At 38.1% G+C, this 18,343-nt stretch overlaps 1 protein-coding gene across 3 annotated transcripts; it reads left to right on the top strand.

Moving 5' to 3' along the window:
- The first annotated feature begins 9,594 nt into the window (after window positions 1-9,594).
- On the top strand, window positions 9,595-16,664 carry LOC115739392 (branched-chain amino acid aminotransferase 2, chloroplastic-like). Of its 3 annotated transcripts, none has more exons than XM_030672449.2 (10): window positions 9,595-9,800; window positions 9,921-10,006; window positions 10,591-10,768; window positions 11,037-11,213; window positions 11,309-11,440; window positions 11,831-11,929; window positions 12,883-12,999; window positions 14,750-14,845; window positions 15,854-15,966; window positions 16,255-16,664. In XM_030672449.2, exons 1-10 carry the CDS (start codon window positions 9,672-9,674, stop codon window positions 16,370-16,372), a joined length of 1,245 nt encoding a protein of 414 aa, XP_030528309.2. In that variant the 5' UTR covers window positions 9,595-9,671; the 3' UTR covers window positions 16,373-16,664. The 3 variants fall into 3 exon arrangements, with proteins under 3 accessions (XP_030528309.2, XP_030528308.2, XP_030528307.2); XM_030672448.2 differs by having other exon boundaries at window positions 9,915-10,006; window positions 10,594-10,768; XM_030672447.2 differs by having other exon boundaries at window positions 9,596-9,800; window positions 9,915-10,006.
- The last annotated feature ends 1,679 nt before the right edge of the window (window positions 16,665-18,343 follow it).

The raw sequence follows: 18,343 nt of genomic DNA, 5'->3' as shown, positions 1-18,343 counted from the left end.
TGGAGTAAATTTGTATAGGTGTATTAGTTTAGGATTTTTGTTTGTCAAAAAAATAGTTTTTGGTAAATTTGTCACAAATATACCAATTTGAAATTTTTCGTGGTAAAAAAATAGTTTAGGATATATTTGTCACATGTATATCAATTTGGGATTTTTTGTGATATTAACTCTAATAAATATCTTACTAATCATTTATTGGGACTTAGATTTTGACTAGAACTAATTTGATTTTCTTCCTAAATTAGGCAAATTCCGAATCAGTACAGCTAATAATGGTCAACAGCAATACAATGCATTTAAAAGTCAAGTTTTACTATTTTGAGTAAGGTTCTTTAGAAATATTTTTACTTTTGAATGCATTGTATTGTTGTAGAATGAATACGGAATTCTGGGGGAACCTACTTAGCTGCGGATAAGTTTTTCTGGGCAACCAGTGGTGAAGTCATTTAAATTTGGTTGATACAACGAAAAACACCAAACTGATACATTTGTGACAATTCTACTTCAAACTAATCTTTTGACAATTAAAAAAAGCCAAACTGGTACACCTGCATCAAATTTACCATCTATCAATTTTTGTTAAATTTTATTGTCAAATTGCTGAGTTAGATAACACGTGGCAATTGAGGAGTGTACCAGTTTTGGGTTTTTACCCTCCGTTTATCACATGTGCATTAAGTTGAAATTTTTCATGGTATTAATCTAGGGTAAATTTTTAATGTACCAATTTTGGATTTTTTGCTATCAAAAGATTAGTTTGGAATGAATTTATCATAAATGTACTAGTTTGGGATGTTTGGTGGTCAAAAAATTAATTTGGGATAAATTTGTCATAGATATTCTAATTTGAGATTTTTCATAATATTAACTCTTTCAATTTTGAGAAAGGGCAAGAAATAGCTAGCAATGATAACGGCAATAAAGAACTTTCTGATTGTTTGATTGGAGTGATTTTAGTCGATCTTACCGTAGCTAGCCCAGTACTGTATGTTGGATGCAAATTATGCTTCATGTTTATTTTTAGGATCACTAAATTGAGTCTAGATTTGGAAAAATAGTGGAAACCCTGAGCCACTGGTTATATATCTGAGGGAAGTGGGAACAACTTGATTTAGTTGCCCAACAGCCGGGGAGACCTGCATAGGGGAGATATGCGCAATATTCTGAAGCAGGGACATTTTACTTTTAAGTGAAGCGTCATTCATTACTTGCTATAAGTTAAATCAGCGTCTGGAAAACTTCAGACTCTCATATTGCTGATGTACAATTCAATTTAGCTGCTGATATGTTTCTCTGAACACAGCAAAGCGGTAACCCAACTAGCCGGCATAGTCTGGAAACACCTCGGATTGCTGCCCACCGATCACACGTGCAGCATGAAATGTGGTCGAGATGGAAACTTCCCTATAGGTGAATTACCACGTTTTCAGAACACTGAACTCGATTCTAACTCTCTTTTATTCACCTCTCTCCCTCGGACGAAGCTCTCTTTCTTAGCTATGAAAACGACATCCTAAGATCTCCATAATCAGAATAGACAATGAAAAAGGTCGGATAATTTAAGGAATAAAGGTCACGAGATGTACAATTTATTTAGTTGATAAAAATGGGTAGTACAAGAAGTTTGAGGAGGTATTTGGTGGAGGAGCATAAGATATGTACTTTATCCTCATCTCCCCACACTTCCATACATGAATGAGTACAGTACAGTAGCCTTAGCAGTACAGTAGCCTTAGAAGTAGAACCAGTTCAGCCGATTCTTTCGTCCTTTTGCAGCCAGACTATACTTTTTCCATTATTAAGCTAGCTGGATATTTTTGACTTCTTACTTGCTGCACACATCCATCTCGAGTTAGTCTAGATTGGACCAGAGATTTCTTTGTCAAGACCATGTGCATGGTTGACTTCATTTTCATGGAGAGGATTATTATTTCGACATCAACAATAATTTTGCAATGCATGTGCGTGTCTTTTTCCATTTTTGGGGCTACGTAGATGCTTATAAGCTTTCTCAATAGCTCTCCCACGTAGAGGCCCTCCCTCTCTCTCTGGCCTCCCTCTTTTGGCCTCTCTAGGTTGAAGCAATTGGGGAGGGGGAATCCACCTATTTGTAGTCAGCCTAAGTCAGTGGTATCCCTGGCCCATAGTAACAGCGATGGTGATAGCGTCAGAGGCGAGACATTTGTATGGAAATAAATAATAACACAAATAGTTTTAAACTTTGATTCAATATATAATGTGATATCTGAATTTTTAATTTCTTCAATCCGATCCTTAAATTTTTGGCTAATGTTTAATAGGCCCATGAACTTTTAATTTGTTCAATATGATCTCTGGACTTCTGATACATATTCAATGTACCAAACCTTTTATGAAAATGTTTAATGTAGTCTTTCCATTAATTTAAGAACATGAACAACATTGAACATTTTTATATATTACATGGACTAAATTGAACACGTTTTAAAAGTTTAGGAACATCATTGAACAAATAAAAAGTTTAGAGACTACACTGCTCATTGGGCTAAAGTTTAGGGATCATATTGAATAAATTGAAAGTTCATGGACCACATTGCACATTGATCAAACTTCAAGCACCATTCGTGTCATTTCCCATATGACCAACATCAACGAAATGCGCCGCGTTTTTACCTTCATTTCAATATAATATTGCCAAATGAATCAATCAATTTCACAATGATATTATTTAACTCATTATAATTGAAATTTAAAAAAAAATAAATACCTGAAATTAATTTGCGCATTTGATTTCGAATCCATCGTTTTTTATGCGGAATAGTGACAATCTAGAGCTCAGGTGCTTCTCCTCTATTGTACTTTATATCACCGGCTCAATGAGACTACTTGATGACTCGAACTTTTACCCGCTTAAAATAGGAGCAGGTTAGTGCTTGACAGTTTAGAATCATTTGGCACGAAATTTGGAATTTGGCCAATGTAAGCGGGACAAAGTAGTCAAGCACGACAAAACGTCAAGCACGACAAAGCAGAAGCACGACAAATCATCAAGCACGACACGTCACAAGCTGCTTGACACGTATCGCGTTCTAGCGTGACTGCTGCCGAAGTTCTTGGCTTATTGTAAGTCGACTCTACTGTAATTTGCTGACCGCAAGCTCACCGATCTAAGCCGATCGAGCCATTATAAATAGAAACCGACGTTAGTTCATTCCGTCGACTCTTGTTAGAAACTTCTATCGTTACCCCGCTTGTACGTAATGAAAGATTAAACCAGAGAATGTAAACCTTAGTCGTGGGTGGTTCAGTATGGGATGTTTTCCCGGCCTCGTGTGGATTGAGGACACAATAGTGGCGAACTACCTGGGTCGGAACAAACTTATTTGGTATCAAAGCGGCTCATTGAGTGATAAGGTAACGTACACGACTGAAATTACAAGTGCATGTGATTGTGTTTCGTTCGGGATTTATAGTAGCGTATGCTACTTATTAGATAAGGGATTATATTGATCACTTGTAAGCTTGATGATTATTATTACTATTTATGGATGTAGCAGAGTAATAAAGCGAAGAATTGGACGATAAGTTAAGATGGTGAATTGAAGCCTAAAAGTCAAGGAAGTTCTTGAAATCTATTTTTAGGCTTGAAACATTGTGGTTTAATGGTTAACCATGTATAACTGATTGTGGATATGGAATTGTAGCGATAGATATTTGTGGATCATAGGCTTGAATATGTATTGATATATTAATGGTTTTGGATATTGATTTTATCGAAAGGCTCTCATGTTCGCAAAGAAGTGAACAATAAAGGTATGAGTGAATGGCACATTGGAGTTGTCGGATGAATGAAAGATCACTGAGGTCGATGATAACCGTGTATATAGGTTAAGATTGTGAGATATGGCAACTAAGTCAGAATACGCTAATAGGCCATAGAGTTAGTGCGGACCCTAAGAGTCTCCCTTGTGATAAGGAGGGAGTAAGATTGAAATTTCGAGGACGAAATTTTCTAAGGTGGGAGAATTGTGATGACCTGAACTTTCACTTGCTGAAAATAGGAGCAGGTTAGTACTTAACGGTTTAGAATCATTTGGCACGAAATTTGAAATTCAGCCAATGTAAGCATGACAAAGTAGTCAAGCACGATAAAGCGATCAAGCACGACACGTCACAAGCCGCTTAACACGTATCGTGTTCCGGCACAACCGCAACCTGCTGAAGCTCTTGACTCGTTGTAAGGCGACTCTGCTTTAAGCTGCCGACTACAAACTCACTAGTTTAAGCCGACTAAACCATTATAAATAAAAATCGACGTCAATTCATTACGTATGCTCTTGTCAGAAACCTCTGTTGTTACCCTACTTGTATGTCGCCGTTCGATTGCTCTAAATCTAGCCATCGTTGCCGTCATCGCCATCCGTTGTACCGGCCTTGCACCACCTTTGGTCGCCGCTGGTGTTGTGCGTTTCGCCCTAGCCATGGCGGGATAGTTTCCAGCCCTAGCTCGTTGCTGTTCGTCCATCGTTTTTGGATATCAAAACTTCTGAATCCAAGTGAGTGGATTTCTAACTTTTATAGTTTGTTTAGATTGGCGTTAGAATTGTTCGTCAATAGTTTGGAATCCGGATCCTATTCTTGAATTCTACTTTGATATGCTTAATTCCCGCATTGATTGATTTTCCGAAAAGAATATGATCATGAAAACGTATGATTCATTCATCTCATGGAATTTTTGAATGCCAATGATGGTAAGATTATATTGTGTATGCATGGCATGGCATTTCATGATGAAACAAGTGAAACACTCGTTGTGAGTCTATCCGACGTTATACCGCCATAAGGTTTATTTGGTGATGCCCCGTGGGAGCCGAATGGAATTCGGGATGTCCTCCGATGCTTTCTGATGGTCGGGGATGCCTCTGCCTTTGTGAGTTTGTGATGCCTACGAAGTGAGATGCCTATGAGCTTGAGATGCCTCACACCCGCATGAGGTTTATCCGCAAAGGAGCCGGAGATTGCATTCCATACAAAATCATGCGTTTTCGAAAGAAATCTTATACTTGAATTGCTTGACACGTGTGCAATTGGATTGGACTAATGAATTATTGATGTGTCATTATGATTTCAATGCGTGCATTCTTTGAATTAGACGTTTATTCGCGGAGCTATTGAGCTCACCCCTCGTGGGATAACTATTTTTCAAATTGGCATAGCTAACCGGTGATGTTGGCGTCAAGGAGTAACTTATAGATGTTGGTGGTGAAGATGCGGTCATTGAGGGTGACGTTAAGCTGAAGTAGTTATCATTTTTTGTGATACTCTCATTGTCTTTGAACTTTTGTAAAGAAATTATTGAAAGATATGAATAAAAAGATGTTGTTGTTGTATGATATGTGTGTTGTCTAGTTAGTGAAACCATGAAAAGCCATACCCTTTGTATAGACGTGCCTGCCGTATTGTTGTTTTGTTTTGACGTGCGGTTATGCCTATATGGTCGCCCTGCTTGAATTTTCTAATTTTTAGGGCTTCCGCATGCGCCAGTTATTTTGAGTAATAAAATATAAAACTAGAGAACGTAAGCCTTAGTCGCGGGCGATTCAGTATGGGGCGTTCCACTAACCTCGTGTGGATTGAGGACGCATCGGTGGCGAACTACTTGGGTCACTACAACCGCCCCTCATGAATGTTGTTCTATAGCTGCTCCTTATGTGAGATTATTTGTGCATTAGGATTAGATGAGAGACTGGAGCACTTTTTATAGAGTTTTTAGTCACAATACCTCTCATCACGGACCGGGTTCTACTTGATCCCCACTAGCCAGCCCCATATTAGACTAATTAAGAATTTTTCTATCTCACCTTATTAAACCGACCCCATAACATGATAAATTACAATATGTAGCCCAATTCAGAAAAAACTATTACATTCTCTATATAGTCGATCAACCACTCAATGACCAATCAATACTCACAACGTGATAACACCATTCATCAATCAAGTTTATCTTAGCGGTGAGTGGTTCTAGGTTCTGTACAAGTTCTCCTTGGAAACGCATAGCTTCGAGCTTCAAGCGCAAGAGGAATAATAAATTGAACAACAAAGAGAAGGAAACTAGTCAAGCACTTGAGAGAGCCAAAACCCTCCTATGCAAGAAGCATCGAGGGAAGAAGGACAAGACCAAGATGAAATGCTACAATTATAGCAAGCTGGGTCATTTCACTTGTAAATGCACCGAGCCGAAAGATGTACCAAATTACTATATTACTTTAAGTAATGTTTTTGTTTTCAGCACTATAATGCTTATGGAATCTTATCCTATATGGACCGTAGACTCGAAGCCACGAGATCATATAGTTGTAGACCGATGAGCATTTGTGGATTATTATCGGATATAACTTGGAAATAGATGGATATATGTTTGATGCGGCATCATCCGATTATGTCACCAATGATACACGGCGTCAATGAGTAATCCTTGATTCCATCACAAGTTCTACACAATCGTTATTCATTCATACCAAGGTTGATTTTGGTTGCAACTTGTTTCGGTGGATTGTGTCTACATGAGAACTATCGACTAGGATTGTTGATAATAAAGTATCCAATCTTTGCTTTCTAATAAAAAAAATCGATTCACCGAATTGATTGTTGATTCCATGCATATTGAAAATGTGATTGATTACTAATTCTATGGCGTATTCAAGATGTGATCGATTGCTGATTTCAAGCCATATCTTACATGAGAGTTGTTGATTTGATGGCAAATCCAAGACATATCAATGCAAGGCTGATTAAAGTAATTTCCTTTGATATTAGTAGATGTTTTAAGGTTGTTATTGGCTGTACAAGGCTGATGAGCGAAATTATTATCTTTTATTTCCTTTTTGCTTTGTCTTAGTCCTTCTATTAATTGAGGTGTCGTCTCCATTGTAAGGACAGATTTGATAAACAACGGGGATTTGATTTGCCGGATTAATGTCGATCCATATAGTTGAGGTAATATAGACATAAACTACTTCGATATCGACACAAACTACAATGTGTCGGAGGTGGGTCATGCGTGTCGGGAATCTGAATAGTCACTCATACGACGGACTCATTTTCTTTTCACCTGAAAAATAAAAGAAATGGGTAAACAACCCAGTAAATGAAATTTCTAGGCCTAAGATAGGAATATCATAGTAATACTCAATTTTGCAGTGACAATTCATTTTGGCACGAAGCTATCTTGTGATCCATTTCATAAATACCATGCATCATCAATCGTAAAAGCTTTCTCATAAACACTATATAAAATCGATGCAATAGCTTTTCTTTTCACTTTTGAGCATCCTCTCTCGAACCTACGGTCGGAACTTCTAGTACCGAACAATGTCGCTCTTGTATGTGTACGAAGGCACACCGAATTCATGTAATCATTTAAGTAATGACATCTACGCCATTGTCTCAAGTAAAACTTTTAGCGAATGATGGCGGATCCATTTGCTGTTGCGAACAACAACCATTAGAGATTTATCAAAATACGTTGTTACCCTCGAGCCCCCGCATTGTTGCTTTTCTCGCTAATGGTGGCATGTCAATGTATTTTAATGTCATCAACAACCTTGTAAGCATATGATTCAATTGTTCCGAATGAGTACGAAGGAAGACTATTGCTATTTTACATCTCCCACATGTGTTTATTGTTTGGCCGATTATATCAATTTTTGTTACTCCGGATATAACTGTAAATACATAGTGATTTAAGAATAGCCGAGTATAGCTTTAAACGGATATGTATACTTAAATTGATGTAGCAAAATATGACTGGGGTATTGTGAGACTTTACTTATTTTTAGGTTGTACCAGTTATGTTTTCCTCAATAGGTGCATAATCCGAGCTCTAGAGTGTAGGTGTACTCATTGGTTGCATGACCTATTTGCCAATATGAATTAATTCTAAGGTAGACGAACGTTGGATGCCTTATGTTTTTGATAGAGCATTATCAAGCCTATCATGTTCGAAGTGGGAGATGTTATATTTTGGTAGTTCACCCATGAAGGGGTGTGTTTGAGAGACACCTTTGAGAGGTGAGAACGGTTATCTTTTGATAACTTCCACCGTCTCCATATAAATAGAAACGTACAGAAAAACGTATGTTACTTGAGAGGATTCCATCGCTACTTTGAGAAGGCAACCCACATTTACGTTGTGGAATAAGAATATTTTCCTTGTGACTATATTCGGACCATTGTGGAGTTGTAGATTCGATCATTATGCATTGGTGATTCAACCTATATTCCTATGTAATTCTTTTGTTGTGCATAAGAAAGTTAGTCAATTTCTTCATGATTTAATCCTAACACAATACATGCACACTTCCGCAATTTTTCTTTTCCAAATAAAACGTTACTCCAAAGGAAAATAACAAGCAATCCACATGTAAAGGGTGTGTTTATTTCAAGAAAAGCGTTTTCCCAAAATTAGTTTTCCGGACTTTCACCTTTTTGATTCACTGAAAAATGATACAGTCAATGGAGACTACTTTCCGATCAATGAAAAGTTTATGTATAAAATTAGGAAAGTAAATTTCCCAATCTGAAGAGATGAAAATATTTTCAAAATTGCCTCTCTTTAATTGTCTTGACTTTCTTAATATTGTGATATTGTATTTTATTGTTCTTCTTTTCTCTCTCTCTCTCTTTTTTTTTTCTTCCTCCCTCCCCGCGATTGGCTAGCGGCGGCCATCGACTAGCCTCGAGGCCGTTGAATCTAGAGGCCTCCTCGTTGGCCTCGACGAGCTCGAGCCTTGCCCGAGTCCGACGAGCTAGAGGCTCGCCTAGTCTTGCCGAATCTCTCAATGCCGCTAGATCTTTTTGAGGCCACCAGATTGCCGGTGTCCTCGGGCGGATCCGAGGAGCCTCGAGCTCGCCTTTTGTTGGTGAGCTTGAGCTTGCCCATGATCGTCGGTGTTGTAGAAGGAAGAAGGAAGAGGCAGAAAGAAAAAAGAAAAAAGAAATATAAATATGTGAATTTAAAATATAGAATATAGAATAATTTTAGGATTCAATTTTTTTTTTTGCCTAAGATAAAGTCATGAAAGTGAAATCACTTTCCAAATGAAAATCAAACCCTAAAAAACATTTTCACCATCTATTATCAAACAAATGAAAAAATAAATCGTTTTTTGAGAAAAACGATTTATCAAAAATCATCTTTCGAAGAAGGGATTCCGAGAAAATACCTTGGAACTGTCTTTACGTTCCTCGTCAGTCCTCGCAGCTTGTCTTGTTTGATTTGTTCGAGCTTATTGCACGTCTGTTCCCCTTTATTTATTTATTTATTTTATTATCTTTTAGGTTTTGGTTCAAAAGCATAAAAAAAGACGGAAAGCCCCACGTGGGATTTACATGGTCGGTCCGGTAAAGCTCTTTGTGATTGAGTCCGCCAAGAATCCATGGTGGGTTTGTCAAGTTAAATTTGTACGATGAGTTGGAGACCGTATAAAGGATAAATTATTTCCCCTCAAGGATTAATTAACCAGCCTGGCATTTACACCTATGTTGGGAAGGTCAAAGCATCTAATGCTAAGTCGTACTCTACCTTCGTCTAGGTTAAGTAGGACCGGCAATCAGGGCAGCCACAAAGACCACAACTTCATATTCCCTTCTCTCTCTCTCTCTCTGAACCAGTCACGCGCAGAGCTAAAATGGAGAGCACTGCGGTGTTAGCAGCTCAGCAGCCGAATTGCCTGATTTGCCCCTCCCGCCATGGCCATGCTCTCAAGCCGCCGTCGTTCTTCACTGAGAAGAGACACATCTCTCCCACATCTCTCAGGGTCAGTTCTGTTTTCATCGTCACTGGTATAACTGAGGAAAAAGGAAATGTCTTGATCCCTCTCTTTGTGTGTCCGAATAGGAGTGATGGGTCTTTCTTTAATTTCTTTTTGCAGCTGCAGAAGCAATACCCTCTTACTTTTTGCAGTTCCCTGCAACAACCGGCCCCTCCATTGACATGCAATGCCATATTATCTGATACTTGCAGGTAGCTCTCTCTCACCTGTTTGTTGCAGTTGATGTCGGGTTTCTTTCTCTCTACTCGTAAGGGCCTCTACAATTGACTTTTGAATGCATTGTATCATTGTGGGGTGATTGTGAAATTCTGGCGGAAACTGCGTAGTTGAGGTCAAGGGTATAGTGAAGCCATGAAATTTGGGGAAAGGGCAAATTGATAGCTGGCAATGATACCGACGACAAAGAACTTGCTCCATGTTTGATTAGAGCGCGTTTCGTCACCCATGGGTTGCCCACGTACCGTATGTTGGATGCAAAATATGCTTTGCACGTTTATTTTTAGGATCAGTAAACTGAATTCGGACTTGTAGGAATGGTGGAAATCTTGAGGCTTTGGTTGGATGCCTGAAGGAACAGCTTAATTGAGTTGCCCAATTATTGCAGAAACCTGCAAATGCACGATATGCATAATGTTCTCAAGCAGGGACGTGTTACTTTTAAGTGAAGCTTGATTCAGTACTTGCTATAAGTGAAATTAGTGTGAGGAAAACTTTAAACTCTCACCTTACTGATGTGCAACTCAATTTAGTTGCTGACATGTTTCTTTGAACACAGCAATGAGGTAACCGAATTAGCCGACATAGACTGGGAGAACCTTGGATTTGGATTGCTTCCCACTGATTACATGTACACCATGAAATGTGGTCGAGATGGCAACTTCTCTAAAAGTGAATTACGGCGTTTCGGAAACATTGAATTGAGCCCTTCTGCAGGAGTTCTAAATTATGGCCAGGTCAGATATTAAGTTTGGTCGAGACTCTTCCAACATTTAATGTTCTTTTATCTGTAAATGCATTGCACTTACAGGATAAATTTTCTTGATGACATAGAATTAGTTAAACTTGCAGGCTTTATGATTCTCTACCCTCTTATTTTTTGATTGTGGGAATGAAGAAAATGTCATATTCATACTCTTAGGGCCATTTTATTCTTCATTGTCTATTATATCTTTGTCATTGTATCTTTAATATAGTGGGCCTATGTGTTTTCTTCTAACACAGGGTTTATTCGAAGGTCTGAAAGCTTACCGGAAACGTGATGGTAATATCCTTCTGTTTCGCCCAGAAGAAAATGCACTGCGTATGAGAATGGGAGCTGAGCGTATGTGCATGCCAGCACCCACTGTTGAACAATTTGTTGAGGCTGTAAAGGCCACTGTATTAGCAAATAGACGTTGGGTAAGATATCCACTTTGCATATGCATCTCTCTCTCTCTCTCTCTCTCTCTCTCTCTCTGCTATTTGCTTTAAGCTCGCAAATTTTATTCTTTCAGATACCGCCGACCGGTAAAGGTTCTTTATACATAAGGCCATTGCTCATGGGGAGTGGAGCTGTTCTTGGTCTTGCCCCTTCTCCTGAATACACCTTTCTAATCTATGTTTCACCTGTGGGAAACTACTTCAAGGTCTGTCATATTCTTTCGTCTAAAATCAAGTTTATTAGCTTTCACTCCAGTTGTATGCTTTAATAGTAAGTCAATCCTCGTGTTTTGTCTCTTTCTTTTACTACTGTAAACTGTCTCTATATTTGGAACAAGTTGCTTGTACTGTACTTTTTGTCATGGTGAACTTGAACACAACCGGGAGATCAATCATGGTAGACTTGAAGCTCTGACATGAAGTGGTCTCAAAGGGCTTCTATTCTTATCATCATTTGGCAGCATTATAATTGAATCTATTAGGAATTTCTTTTACCAGATTTATCTTATGATCCAGCTGCTTTTTTGATCCTTCAGCTTTTTTTATCTTTCCCTTATGTTTAGTTTTGGTCCAACTCCTTCCAATATAATTGGCAGGAAGGTGTAGCACCGATACATTTGGTGGTGGAGCGTGAACTGCATCGAGCTACCCCTGGTGGTACTGGAGGTGTCAAGACTATTGGAAACTATGCTGCGGTAAGCAAGCAAGTCTTTTTCCTTGATTCAGATTACTTTTTTTTATAATAGCCTCTGGATAGGTAGTAGACGTTCTGCACTTATATCTCATCTTCAAGTTTTCTGTATTCTATAGTGTTTACTTCTTCATGACGATTGCTTGCTACAGTGAAGGATTGCATGGAAGTAAAATATTCTCACATATTTTTATCTTGATTAAACAGTAAAATCAAGATGCTGTCTTCTGGTCCTTCTAAGGATTTCAATTTTGAGAGCATCTAAAGGGGAGCTACCACTTATGTGAATAATTTCTCCTCTCTTGCTAAATTTTCTAACCTCGAAGATTGAAGAAAAACTATGTGAAACATCTGATTGAGCTTATTTATACTTGAACTGTGAGAGTCTTAAGGCCTTCTTTGGTTCATGAATCTTCTATTTGCAATTTCCACTTGAGAGCAAAAACAGCCTAGAAAATGTGTTTGCCAGCACTTTCAAAACAGCTTCCAAATCAAAACAAGAGTTCCAAATGAAAATAGGGAAATTGGGAATACCAAATGAAAGACTTCTTCTATAATTTTATTGCGTAAGCTATGTTTCGTAGAGAAAATATTTGTTTGTATCCATGATACATGTTTTAAGAAAATAAAAAACAAACTGAAAATTGAGACAATATTCTTAAACTCATTGGGGTCAACTTTTACTTCAGTTTGATCTTCTTCTGTGTTCATATCTATCGATATCAACTTCATTGTCTCTTACATCCGTTTTGTCTCTCTGTAGTACAATTGGGAATGCGCTCTCACTTTCCTCTTTATTTTCTTTGTTGTCTGTTATCATTTAGGGGTAACCACTCTTAAATGTCTCTTGGGCCATCTCTTGTCAATATAGCAAGGCATTAGTGCTTGTAAGTAGATTTATATGCGTTAGTATGTGAACTTGAATGATGCTGTCTTCTTTCTGAATCTGTCTTGTAGGTTCTGAAGGCACAGTCTGCTGCCAAAGTTAAAGGCTTTTCAGATGTTCTATACCTTGATTGTGTGCACAAACAATATTTAGAGGAGGTTTCTTCTTGCAACATTTTTGTTGTGAAGGTATTCATATTGATGGAACAGTTGCCAGTTAACAATCTGAATAGTCTATCTCAAATTTCTCATTGGTTCTCCATGAAACAAACTCTAAAGAAATTTTTACTACTTTAGCTCCATGATTTTGCCGCCACAATTGGGTGCTTGTTGACCTAGAAGTATCTTGTTTTTTACATGGAATGCATGGTAAAACAAACTAAGGTGTGTTTGTTTCACTAAAAGAGCCTCGAGTTAGTTTTTCGTATTTTCACATGTTTGGTTCATTGAAATTGGTTATTCAATGGAAAATCATTTACGGTTAAAGAAAACATCCATACTTAAAATTAGGAAGATGGATTTTCGGTGAATAGAGGAAACCATTTTTCCAAGCATAACAAGTCTCTTACCACAAATTCTCAGTAGCTTCTTCACCTTCTACGTTAAAATAGCATTTTATGTGCTTACAGCATAACACCAAGCATGAAAACTAATCATTTTCCTCGAAGCAATTTCGTTTATCATAAAGCTTTTGGGAAACCAACACATCCTAAGGAATAGTTACCTTTTCTAAACAGGGCTTTGATAGAGTATGAGTGAGATCGGGCACAGAATTTTTTATGAGAATGCTTTATCCAAGTTATCATGATCAGTAGTTAATTATTCTACATAAAAATATGCCATGGATTTCTATGTCGGTCATAGATACAAATCATGCTCAGTGCATCATAACAAGAGATAATGAATTTTTACGGATTTTTAATTTTTGTGTTGCACTTAGAATGACACTTAGTATGCCATTGACTTTTGTCACTTGGTGGCAATCAACATCATTCCTAGACTTACCTTTTTAGAGAAGTTCTATTTTTTCGCTTCTTTTGACTAGCATGCGGTGATGTTGTTCTGATGTTTGATGTCCATGAGCCTTTTTATTGAGAATCCTTTCTTATTCACGGTGTTACTTGAGAGTCTTGCTGATAAACCCTTTTTCGGTCTCGAGAAGCAGATCAATGAAGACACTTTATTTATATGACTGCAATCAATTTATTCTGTTCTCTTTGTTAGAATGTTGACTTGGGCATAAATTTCTGGCCTGGTTGAGACTGTTGGACCTGATGATGCAATCGCTTTTAATATCAAAAGTAGTGCAATTGGTTTCGAAAGTTGGTGGTGGTTATTGTCGGTTCTTCTGTCACATTTGGATGAACTTTTGTAGCAAGATTGATTTATTGGAAGTGTTGCATGATCAAAACCGTTTGGAATTTTTAAATTTGACGCAGATTTAGTGAGAGGATAAGTCATCTTCAAAAGTATGAAAGTGTGATCACACTAATTTTTCTCAGGGAAGAAAGGAAAAGAAGTTTCAAATTGTGATTTCACTTGATAGATGGGGACCAATTTTTTTTCTGGGTAACTTTGCAGTGAATAAAAATTGACATATGAGAGTGTGAAGAAACCTTCTTTCTTTTAATTATGGACATGAAGTAAGTAATGTTTTGACTATAAACAGAGTGTTTTTAGTTTCTGATGGCATAAGTGAAATTCAAGAGTCGTGTCAGTCATTATAATCTCGTGTTTTTTTATTGTTGTGTTGCATTGGTATTCCTAAACCAATGTCTTCAGATATCTTAAGTAAATTCTTTTGAATTTGTGGCTTTTATTGTCACAGTAAGTTATACTGATGAGTGGTAATTGTTTTGCAACTATCTTCACCTGCATGTCATCATTCTTTGCAAAAAGGATAATTTTGGCTAATAATGTGATTGGCATGCAATTGTAGGATAATGTCATAAGTACTCCGTCAATAAAAGGGACAATCCTACCAGGTATTACTAGGAAGAGCATAATTGATGTTGCTCGCAGTGAAGGTTTCCAGGTACATTTTCCATCTTTGATAGTGAGCAGTCGATGCAAACTGTTAGGTATCAATGAGTCATTGCATGATACTATGCTTGTGCTCATGTAGTATAGGACCAACCAGTGCTAGTTTTTCCCCCTTGTAATTTACCTCTTATGCCTTTTCTTATTTGATAGAATGATTGAGAATAGAAAGCAAGGGGCTAGAAATGGTACAGATTGATGGAGGACAGAAATGAAGGGGCTAGTCATGCTTGATTAATGTAGATGCCATAAGTGGAAAAATTAAAGCTCTGAGCAAGTAAAGTGAAGTTCACTGATTAGCGGAGTGTTGATGCCTTTTTTTTGCCCCTAAGAAACATCCTCGTCATTTATTTATGGTGTAGGCTCACACTACAAGTGCTAATTTGGTTCATGAATATGATGGGGTTCAAGATTCATTGTGCTGAGAAAAATATATTATATTCATAATCAAAGGCCTTGAATCAATTCCACTTGATTTGCATTAGGTTTTTGCCCCTTTCCTGCGTAGTTCCTGATTGCTTGTGGGCAATTCATAAAATATCTATGAGACTGCCCATTATACTGCTTCCTGCTCTTCTGAATAAAAGCACTTGTCAAGCTCATGACTTGAGAAGTCCTTCTGTTCAGTGTGCTAAAATATGGACACTTTTTTCTTTGATGGTTATATACAGCTGTAGGTTGGTCGAAAGTAACCCATTCTTGAATTCTCAGTAGTTGTGCGTTGCATTCTTCTTCTCAATAATTCCAATGTGCTACTTCTTTTCCTTGTTGTAATGCTTGTTAGTTCATGCGGTATCGATTAGAAATTTTTTGAAAATGTTGCTTTCAGCAACATGAATAATAAAGAAGGCACTTTTTGTAAAATGGGACAGCTCCACCTTAGCTTAACTATTTTTAAGAGGTGTTAACAGGTGGATATGCTGTTGCTGCATTCTGCAGTTATAGCATTTTGTGGAGATGTATATTGAGTGATATTTTCTGATGTTTGCCTTTTAAAATGCAGGTTGAGGAGCGGCTTGTAGCGGTGGAGGAGTTGCTTGATGCTGATGAAGTTTTTTGCACTGGGACAGCCGTGGTTGTATCACCAGTGGGAAGTATCACTTACCGCGATAGAAGGTAAATCCACCATTGCATAGACTTGGTCCCACTCAGAGCCTCTTCACTGAATGCAATAACTAGGGTTGAAATGATTGCACCTTGATTACATAGGAAAGAACAGCCATTGCATCCCTCTAAAGCTCTGTTAAGTTTGGATTTTGGACACAGGCACTTGTTTTGAATCAAAGTGACATCAAGTATTGTGCTAAACAAGATATGCCTTCTCTGTGAAACATCAACTTGTTGATGGTGTGTTCTCTAAGAAGAAATACGTGAGTATAATTCTGCGATGTAACGTTTTGGCAGGGTAACTTATGTTGAGGGGGTTTTTGGAGTTGTCGCAGAACAGCTATATTCTGTACTCACCAGACTGCAGATGGGTCTCATTGATGACAAGATGAATTGGACCGTTGAGCTGAGATAGGTCAGGTGAAGCAATCGCCTCACTAGTTTGATGTTTTCAAGTCTTTCCATTCCTTTTCCGGTAAAGCTATGTAGCTCATTTTCTCTGGCCAGTGATTGGTGTAGATAGGTTTTCGATGGAATGGGGACAAATGTTCTAAGACGGTTGCTTTGTGAGACCATGTTTAGTCTTGGAGCTGTTGGTCTTCTCTTTGAATTTCTTCCCACAAGTGAACAGCTCCTCAGATGAAGGAGAGACGTTGGACTTTCCGTGCTTTAGATTAGCATAGCATCAATGTTTAAGATTGTTTGTTTGTTTAGATTAGCATAGCATCAATATTTAAGATTGTTTGTTTTCTGTCTTACTAAATTCTTGTTGCTTGATCGCTCAATTGATCTTGTATATATTTGTAGATTTACTCACCGGAACTATTTCATGGGAATGGTGTTTGTTACGACTATAAACTAATGACAATATGAAGAACCTGGCTATCCTGGAACCCATTTCATTGTGAGCTCCTTCATATCTGGGCAAGTCGCCATTAGTAAGGGGTGTTGTGAGCAATGGCCATAAGATACACAAAAGAGCCAGTCACAGTTCTTATGGGGCTCTGACTCATATTGGCCGAAACATTAGTTGTTATTTCCAGTTGCAGACTGCTTAAAACTCAATAAAGGTGTGAGGATGTCTTTGGTTGGGGATTGCTTCGACAGGCTTGTAGGGCTGGGCCAGTATTCGGTTTTACTTTCCTCTCTGTGTTGTTCCTGGTCTTCCTATCTCGAGAACGATTGTCTATCGCTCCCGACCCACTGTAGCCATAGTTATTGTACATTCCGTATTGGAATTGGTATTATATTGTAGAGTTTTGAAACTAATGGCAGATTTAGTTTCAATGATGCTATCAAAGTTGTAATGTAATACAACTTATTTAAAGAAGCTAGAGCGATACGAGAAATATCTGAATTCAGACATAGGATCAAGGGTAAAATCCCAACTTAATTGCTTTACAATTGGCCCCTCCAAATTTGCTATTTCTCAGTTTTGTGTCCTTAGCAATCAGAACATTTAGCAGTCTTTGCATGCTGTAAACACGTGATAAAATACTCTTTAAATGAATGGTCCATCGATATTGTTTGGTGCAAGTAGATCTTTTGATGACAGTGAAACTACAGCTTCAATTGCAACTATTGAAATCGGGCAAATTATCCAAAAAAATATTTTAAACCTATTGTAATTGTGTTAATTCAATCTTAAATTATTTTTTAGCCAATTTAGTCCTAAAATTTTTATATTTGTGCTAATTCAATCCATTCATCCAATTTTGGCTAGAATCACTAATGTGGATGCAAATAGTCTTATGTGACGTTGTCGATGCGGACGTGGACTATTATTATTATTATTATTATCATCTTCTTCTTGTTTTCCTTTTTAGTTTATGTTTTTCATTGTGGTTGGTGAGGTTGGCCTCGGCAGCAGCTGGGCAGGCCAGGTTCACCCTCGTCGGATCTAGCGAGGGCTGAGCCTTGCCGGCCATGATTGAGGCTTGACCTCACTAGACTCAGCAAGATCGTGCCTCGCCTAGGCCGCAATGGTTTAGCCCTATAGGCCTCGAGGTTGAGACCCTCATTGTCGTTACACTTCGACCTCGTGGCCTCTGACGAGGGTTAGACCCTCGTGGTATGGTGTGATAGTCTGATTTTCGTCTGTCTGTTTAATGAGTAAAATGGATTATGTAATAAAGTTTCGTTGGGAATGTATGATTGTCTGCTGTCGAGTGAAGTATAGCTTTGATGCTTAGTGCAAAGTTTTGAATTTTTAATCTGGTTGAGTTAGTCCTGGAGTTTTGAATGCGAATGGAACACTGCAACCCTTGACCGAACCCCTCACCCCTATATAAAGCCTCTCTCTCTCTCTCCTCTCATTTTCCCCTCCCTCTCGTGGACAACCCCACACCCCCCCCCACAAAGCACTCTCCTCTTACTCCCTCGCATA

Source organism: Rhodamnia argentea, chromosome 11 (genome assembly GCF_020921035.1).
Source record: "Rhodamnia argentea isolate NSW1041297 chromosome 11, ASM2092103v1, whole genome shotgun sequence".
Taxonomy (NCBI): Eukaryota; Viridiplantae; Streptophyta; class Magnoliopsida; order Myrtales; family Myrtaceae; genus Rhodamnia; species Rhodamnia argentea.
This window is presented reverse-complemented; position numbering and strand designations above follow the sequence as displayed.